The sequence below is a fragment of the Lagopus leucura genome, unplaced genomic scaffold (assembly GCF_019238085.1).
Source record: "Lagopus leucura isolate 7727_CA_CO unplaced genomic scaffold, USGS_WTPT01 Super-Scaffold_760, whole genome shotgun sequence".
Lineage (NCBI taxonomy): Eukaryota > Metazoa > Chordata > Aves > Galliformes > Phasianidae > Lagopus > Lagopus leucura.
The window spans coordinates 12,731,481-12,743,744 of record NW_024962257.1 but is presented as its reverse complement, the minus strand read 5'-3'; the positions used below and the strand labels follow the sequence as shown (position 1 = coordinate 12,743,744).

Genomic DNA, 12,264 nt, shown 5'->3' with positions numbered 1-12,264 from the left:
TAATAAATGAAGTTTCTTACAGCACTGATACCCTCTCCATACGTATTGCTGCTATCAGAAGGAGCAGGAATGGAAGGGCCTGTCTGCAACCTCCCATTATGGGTATTCATTTTTGTCAATAGTTATCCTTCTCTGGGGGGAGGAGGGACAATTTCTGATTTCTCCTACATTAAAACAGTAGAAAGAGAATCAATTTGCAACACACCTCAGATTGAACAGGTATCGTTCTTCAAAGAACATTAAAAAGAAACCCAGAGCCACTGCTCTCTTTCAGACAACATTACCAGGATGAAGCCAGACAGTTATGGGAAGGAAATTCACAGCAAAACAGTGAGCAGAAAGAAGAATAAGCACATTTCAGAGAAGACCGGCGCTGTGTACAGCAAAAGCATGAATCTTTAATTGTCATACACAAGTACGACCAAATCTAATGTCTCTTCTTCTTGCTTACAGTGCATTCTGTTCTCATTTCTGAGAACAAATAAATAGCTTTTGCTGTCAGATGATCTAAGAGAGTCTTTCAAGTTGCAATGAGTTTTCTAGACTGTTTCCCAGCCACAGCAGGAAAACAGGAACTGTAGGAAGAATTTATGTACTCCACCATCTCATCTCCTTGCACACAAAGTGCTTTCCAATACAAAGACTTGCTCAGCTGCCCTGACTGAGGCAGCACCCAAAGCCCTCTCAGAACGATGCTGCATCCTCCACTACCTCCAAAGTCAGACTGTGAATCCTGTACATATATAACATCTCCTTTCAGCTCCACCAACCACAGAGCAGACAAAGCACTAACGCGCAGGCAAGGCTTACTTTGATGTGATGCTCTACATCATACACTTGAGTGAGACTGCATTATCCTATTGTACCAAGAGAGTGGTGAGGTGCTGGAACAGCTGCCCAGAGAGGCTGTGGATGCCCCGTCCATCCCTGGAGGTGTTCAAGGCCAGGTTGGATGGGGCCCTGGGCAGCTGGTCTGGTATGAAATGTGGAGGTTGGTGGCCCTGCATGCAGCAGGGGGGTTGGAGCTTGATGATCCTTGAGGTCCCTTCCAACCCAAGCCATTCTTCAATTCAATGATCCTCAAACCTTCTGCTCTCTCCACTGTCTCGAATCCAAATGCATCAGTGCAGTATTCCTTGTGCAACCCAGATTAACACAAAGTTTGTTTTCTTCACACCTTTCCTTTCCCATTCCGCATGCTCACTTCAGATTGCTCCAGATCCAGTACAGGAAACAGGCAAGAACAGCAGGAATGTGCCAGGCAGCAGAAAGGCTGAGGACAGAGAGGGCTAATTAAGGAACTTGTCACTGAAAACGTGCAGTGCTGGTGACTGCATTGCAGACAGTGTGAAGATGCATTCCACTTCCTCTTACCTCCCTTTTGAATAAACAAAGATGTCTTAAACACAGAAAAGGATGAGACTCATTTCCAGCTCTTCTGCCCATCACACACAGTAGTAATGGCTAAGCACATTAGTTTGATGGTTCTTTTAAACTGCTGTCCTCTGCAATAATTGACAGTGGCCACAATTTAAATGTGAACTTCCAAATTTCAGGAAAAGTGAACAACTACAATGGTTTATTCTTCCCCAAGCTATGTCTTCCACGCTATATCAACTCAGAGAGACATCAGTGTAGCCCTTCCTCCATCCAAAAGGTGAAGGCTTTCTACTTACAAATACCAATGACAAACTATCAGGGCTCAGCTAGCAGCAGGATGTCAACTTCCCCACTTCTGCCTCGTGAAGCCTCTGAGATACAGCTGTGTAGCTCGGGATTCAATTATATAAATGCATATAGAAGAGGCCCCAGGATGTCTCACCCACAGGTGACTCATCTCCACATGGACTCATCAGCCAAATGACGTGCGAAATGTACGTAAGTGCTCTCACCAAAGCTATCGAGATGACTTTATCAGGCTGCACAGCAGATTCAAGGTGCTTTAGACAAAAGCCGGACCCTTACGCCAACTCAGGTCAAGATGAGACACAAGCAAAGTTTGGAAAACAAAGGACAAGATGAACAGATCTGTTTTACCACTTCACCCTGGATGAGCTGTAGGTCATAGGGGCCAATGCATACCACGATGCAAGTCTCAACACCCCAGTGACTCTTTCATTTGGGCAAACAGATGTGGAGGTGTTGTTCTGGGTCCTTTGCCTCCCTCATGCACCTATCCAGCACTCTAACGCTCTGTTCAGCAGCTCTGTGATCAAGTCCTTGAAGCTTTGGCATCACGCTCAGCAGCCACGATGCTCAGCACAGAAACAATATCACAGTATCCAAACTGTACAGCTCAGGGTCTTCTTGTCAGGCTCAGTGTAAAATACAAAATAACAGGTGTACATTTCCTACAGGATGTATTGTATGGAGAGGAGCAGAAGGAAACATGACAGGTGAAAGTAATCCTTTCTATGTCTTTTTTTCCCCTCCAGCTTCTCCTCTAGAAGGTTCTGGAACCAGTGGAAAGGTTTGGTTTGGAATCCTCATTTCCAGGCAAAAGTAAAGAACCCAGAAAGTTTCTTTGCATGACCCGGGTTATTCTGTTGAGGCATCTCAGTTTGTCAGATTGTTTTCCACTCTTGCTTTGAATGTTGCACAAGCATTGTTTCTGCTGCATCTCCTGGGAGATTTGTTGCTGGCACTGAAGTTTCACATCGAGCAGCTTTCCTCTTTCCATGCAATTTAGAGAGCTGGAACATCCCAGACAAGGATTTAACTTGAGTGCCTGAACTGGAAAGGTCACCTTGTGCACACTGTCACCATCAGTGGATCTGGAATACCGTTTTGAAATGCCCTTCACTCTGTCTTCAAAGACTAACACACCCATGTCCACATTAGGTGCCGTAAATGCACAAAGGAACAAGCGATGAACCCATGCCATAGCATGAAGTGATTTGTAATCTCATCAACCACGTAGCAGAACAACGTTGCTGTTTCAGTCTTGCGTGGATCTACACGTAGAGATCTTCTGGTAACACACAGGTGCCACCTACTTGCCAGCCAGCAGGAAAATCCCCTAAGTTTGCATCTGTGTTACAGAAATACCATATGAAAGAGCTGCTGCACATTTTGGAAGCCCTCACCCACACATCAAACTTCCTGTTAGTTCAGCCTCTGCCATGTAAAGATTTTCACAGCATTGAGTTGCAACATCAAGGCAAATTTGGTGTCCTGGATCCAGTTCTGGAATTCTTATCCATGCTTAGCCAAAACTGCTTAAAATAATAATAATAATAATAATAATAATAATAACAACAACAACAACAGAGTTTTGCTTCAGTGAAAAGCAAAGAGGGAACTTTGTGTAGACCTGCCTTTAACTGGCACTACTGTCTAAAAAAGAAGATGAAACAACCCTTGTGCTGGAAGTCAGGAGGGAAACTAACTGAAGAAGGAGCACATAGGAAACTAATCCCCAGGAAGTACAACAAAAGCATTTCTCTGGAGCTTAGATACACATATATATATATACACATACATATATATGCTGCTGGGGGGAGTTAGGGCTGCACCCTGGGCAAGAGTCCCAGGGTCCAGAACACTGTGAAGAGTACAACAGAACCTAGCACACAGTATTGAAACAAATGAGAAGAGGCACACGAACACCAGTGCTGGCCATGCATCTCCTGTGTCCACAAGGTTAAGGTTTGCATTCTAAGGCTTAACAAGAAGTATCTCTATGTCATTTTGGCACAGTTCTCCTTTTGCTGACAAGGAATGTCACAGTTAACGTCATCTATGAGGATGATGTCATTCCTAACCCGGGGTTTTCATGCTCTGTGAGTTTACTCTCCATATCTAAAGTCAATTAGTGCAGGTTGATAGGCTGTATATCCTGTATTAATAAGAAAGCCTGAAAGAAAGACAGCAAGAAAGAAAGCAACCTGTTCCAAGTTCAGAACGGACTGAAGAGAAAACACTAGAACAATCGGCTAAGAGCAAGACCTTGGCTTACAGTCCAACAAAGTGCTTAAATGTAATTGCAATTACTACTACCAATTGCTTGTAAAGCCACACACAGTTAGTCAGTACACAAGCAGACAGCAGTTCTACCTGGTGTTCCTCTTCCCTCCTCCCTTACCCATTTGTTTCCTCCGCTCCTCAGGACTTGTGCTTCACACGAAGCAAGCTGGGCATTCACTGCTTGCTTTTCCAACAGCCAGTACTGAGTCCTTGATCAATTCAGGTTTGTATACATCACCCCAAAATAAATAAAGAAAAATGAAAACCTATAATCACAGGCCTTGAACAAAGTCTTCAAAGCAATGAAGTTAAAAATACGATCCTGAATTTTCAGTACAGAACTCACACTGGTGGTATTTTAATGAGGCTGGGGAACATTCTCAGCTGGTAGCACTTTGTGAAGCTTCAGGGCAGACATCAGGGTTAGCTGCTGCCTGCTGACAATCCGGCTCATTGCGCCTTGCTCAGAGAAGGCAGCCTTCCTATTTAACTGCAAGACATCTATTAAGCAGCTGTGATACAGAGTGGTCACAGTGTAACACCACTCTGGAAACCCGGGTGGCACGGAGGGTTTGAGCATAGGAAGAGAACGTGGCCTTTAAATTGACTTCCACTTTCAATGGCATCAAGGCAAAGATCCACCTCCAGAAAGTGCCAGCTATCTCGCTGTTCAACTCCTAATGATTTATAATTCCCCTAATAGGGGATTTGCATAAAAGCCCAGTTTTCAATGATGCTTTACAAGTATACAGCAGATTTATCTTTTACAAGAACGTCAGCTCGCTTTATTGCACTTGCCTGTACTTGAAAGCTACAGTGACTGCAAATCAACAATATTAAGCTTCCTCTCCCTTCACAGAAGTGGGATAAACCTTTAGGCAAATTGCTAAGTGCACTGCTAAGCTCCTAAGCTTTATGGCATTGATTCTCACATTGTAATAGCAATCTCAATCAGGTTGGGGGATTACTGGAAAGTTGTTGTGCTACATTATTTTCAGAACTAAACTTTGTTGTGAACCAGAATTGCAGTCTTTACCATTACCTAGAATTGTATCTCCTGATTTTTTCAGGATTTAGGAACACTGGGAAAAAATCATGAACTCAGTGCTGATGATGTCATGGGCAAGTAGAACAATTCCTCAAAAGGCATAGAAATCAGGTAGTGTTCACAGATTCTTTGAAAACCTAGTGCAAATATTTGAACTATGTAGGATAGAGGCCTAATAGCAGCGTTTGATATCTGGTGAGGAATTAGCTCCTCCAATTAGCACAAAGCACATGAATCACTGGAAGGGTTCACTCCTTTGAATGCCTCTTATGGAGCACTTGCTAAGCTCACAGAAGTGAAAAGTTGATCATTCGACTTCTGAATAGCGTGAGGTGGTGAATGTTCTTCCAGGCACTTCTAGGCAAGCGATTTTAACCACTTGATCTCAGGCAGTGCTGTCTCCTTGTAATCTCATACACATCCGTGCAAAAAATCAACACTGCTTACAAGCATTTACTTTCAAAGAGGTCTCAGCCCTCAGCTAAACCAAACAAAAGTATCTGTAATGCAGGAGGATGAATTCTACTGGACACAGGAAGGAAAAAAAATATCAAGTCCAAGCATTTGTATACAGTACCTGAGGATCAGGATTAACAGTAGGGATGTAACTGAGCAGGGCAGAGGGAATTTCAGGAAGAAGTGGATATAGGTGGCTTTGGAAGCAACTGCACAGTCCTGCTCTCCACCAGGTAACATCTGGAAGCCATATAAGGGATAGAAATTCAGAAATCCTCTGGTAAGAAATGGACATTTCTTGGAGATCTTCTTTAGTCTGCAAAGAATCACCAATTAAAATGCATCAGTGATGGCAGCAGAGGCTTCCTGCTCTGTGCTGCACCATGTACCTGCAGCAGCTCTTTCTGTCTGCAACAATCCCAACCTCGTGCATTTACCACACAACTGCATTTCAATGCCTCCAAACCCAAATCTTCATTTAACTTGTAGCCTCCCAAACCATCACAACCTCCATCCCCACACCCAGAGCTTCTAAAGTTGGCCCCTTACCCACAGAAAATGCACTCCTCCCCCAGTTCTGCTGCAAAACTATAAAAGTTTCCACTTCCAGGTCCAGAGACAGAACTGAAGGCCTGACACTGCTTGGGTTTCTGACACCGGTGATGGAGCTTGAGAGCAAATGCTGTCCACACCAGTCAGTCATGCCTGCATGGAAAGGCTCCCCCATCAATCTGGGGACGTGCTCCCATACAGACTTGTCTCTAAGACCCCTCTGGTGAAGGGCAGAGGATGGTTAGCAGCACTGCTAATCAGAGTCCTTGATACACTCAGACTGCTCAGCTACAAAACTCCATCATAGATGATGATGGGAGAGTTCATAGTAAGACACTGGTACAAAATAACAGGCTTGTGACATCTGTCGGCCCACCAGTATTATTCTGAATCACTTTATATACCATATTGAAGAGGGAGAAAATGTCATAAACAGGACTATAAAGCAGTCAAACACAACAAAACATTGATTTGCAAAGGGTTTCATAAGGATAAAAACTAAAAATCCTGAAATTAATAAATATTTTCAAGATTGATAATAGCATTAATATTGAAAACTGTGTGGCTTTGTTACATTCTTCCATCATTTAACCTCCCCTCTAAGCCCTTTGTTCTTGCAAGTTGGTTCCTAATTAGAACAAAATTTGTGACCTCAATGAGGCCCAGTCAGAAATGAACAGAAGCAGCAATTATGCAAAGCATTTTTTCTACCTCATCTATTACAGCAGCCAGAAAGGAGAGCTCAGGCAGTGAAGGTCTGCAAAAAAGCCCCCAGATCCAGCAATGGAGATCATGAGCTCTTCCAAACCACCCGAGCCATCAAACGATCCACGTGTGCAGAGCAGCACCATGTGTTAACGTGCCTCATTGGGAATGCTGAGCAGATTCTTAGAAAGCATTCTCTGTACAAATCCAATTCCCATCACACGTGCCTGTAAACACAACTCAATGTGCATGCAGAAATCACAAGAGGCGAGTGCATAAGCATTTGTTCTAACAACCCAAGAAACCAAAAACACGCAGGAATATTCTAATGTGCCTCAATGTCATCAGTTGTTTGGAAGGAAGACTAAATAAATAAAAACAAGGCAAACAAACACACCATCCAGAATGATGTATGCTGAATAAAACCTTGCAGAAACCCTCAATAAAGGAATGGATGCCATTGTAACCGAATAAGCCAAAAGCTGATCTTTAGACAGCTTTTTCCCTGAGAAACCAGTGGTAAATTCGTGTGAAAGATGCACTCAGGATGTTCAGCCACATCAGGCTTAGGCATTATCAGTGAGGAAAGCTGCAGAAAGTGAAAACTTGCCCTCCCAATACAATCAGCTCCTCAGGCTTGTAGACCAGCAACCCAGTGTCTGCTGTAAAAATCACATTCACATTGCATTCTGAAGAAAATCTATGGACAACTGTCATTTTGCTGCTGTCAGCGAGATACAGAGAAACAAAGTTGGACACTTCTTTCCTAGTATCTGCATCTAATGTGTTGTGTGCAGTCTGTGAGTGTCCATCTTCAGCACTGAATATGGACTCTGCACATTGCAAACATTAGAACATCAATTTGTCATAATGCTATCAGTTAAAATTGACATTACTTGACGTGTCTTCATCATAATCTAGAAAACAACGGGAACCTTCCAGCATTCTTTTAGTCAGTAGATGTATCAAGAATGCTTAGGAACAGTTATTTTTCCTGACTATTCATATTTTGAAGGTAAAGCAAGTAACTGGTTCTCACTGTGCCGTAAGAGACAACAAGAACCAGTAAGTGTCACAACAGAAGAATTTTGTTAGCCAGTTCAACCATTAAAACATTCTACATTAACTCTACAGCACGGGACTGAAGACCTGTGTGAGGAAAGTAAAGCCTGCCATGTTTCTCTCCAACAACAGCTCATGGGGAGACGGAATGAGCTGCTGTTGTTTTCTGTTTGTCTCTGCTGTGGCTGACATTTCTGAAGGACTTCTGTTGTTCCTATCAACTTAAATCTCTGTTGGGGAAAGAGCAGCAGCTTTACAAATGCCTCAAGAAAGCAAAACTGACAAAAGCCATTGTTATCACAACGACATCCAGTAGAGCTTCTAATGAGAGAAAACCTCCGTTACACACTCTTGCTTCGAGCAACACCATTGGAATGAGTGGCACGTTCACCTCTCCCCCATACCAGCTGAACTCAACAGCACTGTCCATGGCTGTAAACAGGGCAGTAAAACAGCATTTACAATTTATACAAGGACTGGAAACTCGAATGGCTCATTCTGCCAACCAGTGATACAACCCTGCCCAGCTCCAACCAAACCTTCAGTGCAACCTGAGCTTGCAGCTTCAGGTCATTCAATTTCTTGACACTGGATACATTGAGCACACTCAGTGCTCAACAACTCTGATGCCTTGGCCAACTCCCCTCTTGAAATTAGAGAGCAAGAAGGCAAACAGACTGAAGGCAGGTCAGTCTCTGTTCCTCCATTTTCTTTGTTTCACAGAATGCTGCTTGAACTCGGTCACCTTCGACAGCAACCAACATCAAGCCCTCGCCCAGTCCAGCAGGGTGCTCTCTCTCATTAGCCCTGGGGCTTTTGCCAAGAGATGGATGAACAATGACAGAAAAGTTGCTTATTGTTTTGGGGTTGGTTTTTTTCCAGTAGTATTTTAATCACGACATTCGTTGGCAGCATCAATCATTCACTTGTGTGACACTGGAGCCACAGCTGTCATACTTTATGATACATCATGGGAAATTCAATCTGTACTGCTCGTAGGCAGGCAGTTGCAAGCAAAGAATGCTTGCTGCAGCTGAACAAGGAAAGCTTAAGCATGTTTTTAAAACATGTTCATACCTCTTCTTCTACTTAAGAATTATGTTGGGTAGGAATAGAAAACCCAGCCCCAGTTTGCCAAAGTTACAAGGGTTGCTTTGAGTGAGCTGGGAGATGCTTGCATACCCAACAAAGCACATGGCAAGCATCTCAGGTAAGTCTATTCAATAACAGGAACATTATTCATGCAAGTGACTTGTGGGAGATCACAGGTATGCAAAGATCACTGTTCACCCAATGCACCTGATATATCTTCCATCAATACAACATAGGTGTAGGTGTCTGCACCAGGCAGGATTAGCAAGGCCACAGAAGGTCTCAGGGCAGCACCTAACAAGCAGTATTTACAAGAGGAAAACAAAACAGATGCATCAAGGTGCTCAGAGAATCATTCTTGTCCAAATCAGGTGTCAAGAAACAGAACCAACAAATTATGGCCCAGAGTTGCTATATCATATCTTCCCTGTTTTCAGGACACAAGCTCATATGGTGCCTTATGTTACAACGTGTCACCTACACAGGCTAGATTTCAGCTTGTGCTAGACCTTTCAGCTTGTTTCGTTGTGCAAGACAGACTCTGTAGTCTAGCAGGACAGAAGGAACAGGATCTCAGGTCCTTTCTCTGGGTCCTGTCTCTTGGGAGTTTGAATAGCAAGACAGTATTCCCTCTCATAATTCACATTCTTCACGTGGTTAAAAAATAACAGCACAAAACATAATACATGTCAAAGATAGGTCTCCTCTGGACCCAGGCAAATCTCTGCACCATGAGGTTACAGCCACCAAAAAACACATTAACAGTTAATGAGCAGCAGAAACAAAAGACTGCTATATAGAGTTGGTTTCTCATCTGCACAACATAACCGAGGGCAGCTTGAGCTGGCAATTAGCTGCAAGCAGTCCTTCAGTTCCCACAGTACTGGGCTTCATTCTAATTTAGAGCAGCACTTACACTTTTCTATCCTGGCTCACTGAGATTTGAGCTTAAATTGGCATACTCAAGCCTGGTTCTTAGTGAAAGGTAGTGGTAACACCCTATGGCAGTTCTGCACAACTTGCACATTTAAATGCTCCTTACTTTAATCTTCTTTAACCTTTCTTTAATCAGCATCAAGTCCTGGGTTGGAGATTCATCTGTTGGCATTACACAAGCAGACAGGGCCAATCCGTCCTCTTGCCAGGTCTGCTGCAGACATACTGCCTGAAATGGAGCCTTGGGTCCACCTTTCATTTTCACTGGAGGTACCTGTAAATCCATTAGAACAGAATTTCATTTTTACAGATGGCTGTACTTAGAGGCTGAAGATAACCCCCTTATCTTGCTCTGTTGCTTTTAAGTAGAGCCACATAACGTATAATAATCCGGGGAACACTCTCACTTGATTAGTGGATTAGGCTGAGGCTTAGCCAATAGAAAAATCAATAACAACAAATTAAATAGGAATAACATGTAGGCTTTGGTAAGTCAGAGGATTTATTTTGTCAGCAAGGACTCCCATAACTTGCACACTCTAACTTCCACCAGTTTCACTACGTGAAAGGAAGAACCTACATTTCCTCCCAAGTGAAGCAAGAACTGAGAACAGAGTTCCTGTCAACACTGCCCATTCATGTCACAGTGGTGCTGTGTGCTGCCTTTATTAACTGTAATGAGATAATACAAACTTAATTCAAGAAAATCAATGCTAATTGATTACATCATTCTGAGGAGCTAGTACAGGCTTTAGAATAAGACTTCATCGCTCATATAAGTGATTACTAATGGTCAAAGCCTTATCAGTCCCAATCCAGTGAAACCACATTGTAGATAGACTTGAGGCAATTCCTTTTTGATGGATTTTCTCACCTGTACTCCTCTGTGAGAGGCATTCTATCTACCAATACACATATCTATCCCCTCGTTTTAGACCCAAAAGGGACCTCTGCCAATCCCACCACCTTCTAAAGATACCAGTTTAGCACCAAACACAAGGCTTCAGGAGAATAGAAAACTGATTGGCTCATAACGCTGCCCAAAGTAGAGCAGAATACATCAGAAACTGGGCTGAAAAAGAGACAGAAAAGATGAATGAGACAGCCTGGGGAGGCATCATAGTGCTGCAAAGCATCCCAAGACCTGGGTAGCAGGAGAAAGAGTGCAAAGAAGTATGTGAACATTACACACAGGCAATCAAAGCAGCCTAGCAAGAGAAGCAGCCACATAAGACAAAGACCCCTCACCCACATCATGTGCTAGATGAAGTCTGCATTAAAGGATTGCAATTCTTTGCCAGGGTTCTGGTGAACACAGAAAGCACTTGAGCCTTGTCATGGTTTATACCATTGCTATGATCTCTAGATTAATTAACAGCTTTGTATTTACTGCATACATAAAACAAAGCTACTTACAGTGAGATGAGTGCCTTTAAAAATATGTTCTTAGCACAGGGCAGGAGTGCATTTTCAAAGTGCTGTATGGGTCAGTGGCATCACCCATAATAGCACTACCAAATCCTTGACTGCTTTCAACAGTGGTTTTGCAAAGGAACTTCCATAGCAATTCTGCTACAGGGGAATGTTCATGTTTGGAAGACTATGTTCTCCACTGTTAGAAATCAACATATCTTCAAGAAAATCAATACAGATATGTTGATTTATACGTGCCAGGAAACCAGCAAGACAGTGGGATTACACAGACGCAGGTAAGAATTGGGTCTAAAATGCTTGAACTTCTCTTTCAATGAAGAAAAGCAGATTCTTTCTCACCGCTATCCAACAGCTGTTTGGGAACCTCAGGATATGCTACAATTCTATGAAATCAATTTGTGGCTTTTATCCCAGTTTGTATGAGGCACAAAGTCCATCACAACATTTGACCCTACAGTCCCAGCAAGCAACACTGAGCCCTGGAGGCTGAGATACCCTTTCATGCTTGGAGAGAGCTGCTGCAAATCAGAGCTCAGGATTTTTATGTGGGAGTAAAGGGAAGAAAGCTCACACTTCAGCTGCTCATGAGCTAACTGTTTTCTGAATGGAAGATTCAGACTCTGGGGCTGCTCAAGTGGCAATTTTCGTTAGTACTGAACTAACATTACAGAATGTTAGCAAAGTTTTAATGGAAGCTTGAACATCATTAACAATTAATAGTGTTTAAGTGGAGTTTAAGTGACTTAAAAGCCATGTGCGTGCTGTCCACTCAGGGTGAAATTTACCTTGAGTGCATGAATTGATACATCAGTGTCTTTAAGCAGGGAAAAGAATGAGGCCAACAACCCAGGAGGGGTGGGGGAAGGAAAAGAAAAAGGTTTGTTTTATTTCTTCCCCTAGAAGAAAAGAGTAACAACAGATTAATAGAAGTGAGGAAAAGGGGTTTTCTTTGGAAGAGAAAAAGGTGTGAACCAAAGGACAATTAAGATGAAACAGACCATCGCTTACTTACA

The 12,264-nt window shown here is 42.9% G+C and overlaps 1 protein-coding gene across 1 annotated transcript in view; it reads right to left on the bottom strand.

Moving 5' to 3' along the window:
- LOC122176147 (dynein axonemal assembly factor 8-like) overlaps positions 1-12,264 on the bottom strand; it is a 76,753-nt gene that overhangs the window by 44,151 nt on the left and 20,338 nt on the right. Inside the window, exons 8-9 of the mRNA XM_042864459.1 lie at positions 9,924-10,091; positions 5,592-5,786 (exon numbers count right to left, since the gene is read on the bottom strand). Coding sequence (XP_042720393.1) covers positions 5,592-5,786; positions 9,924-10,091 — 363 coding nt within the window. The remainder of the gene's footprint in view (positions 1-5,591; positions 5,787-9,923; positions 10,092-12,264) is intronic.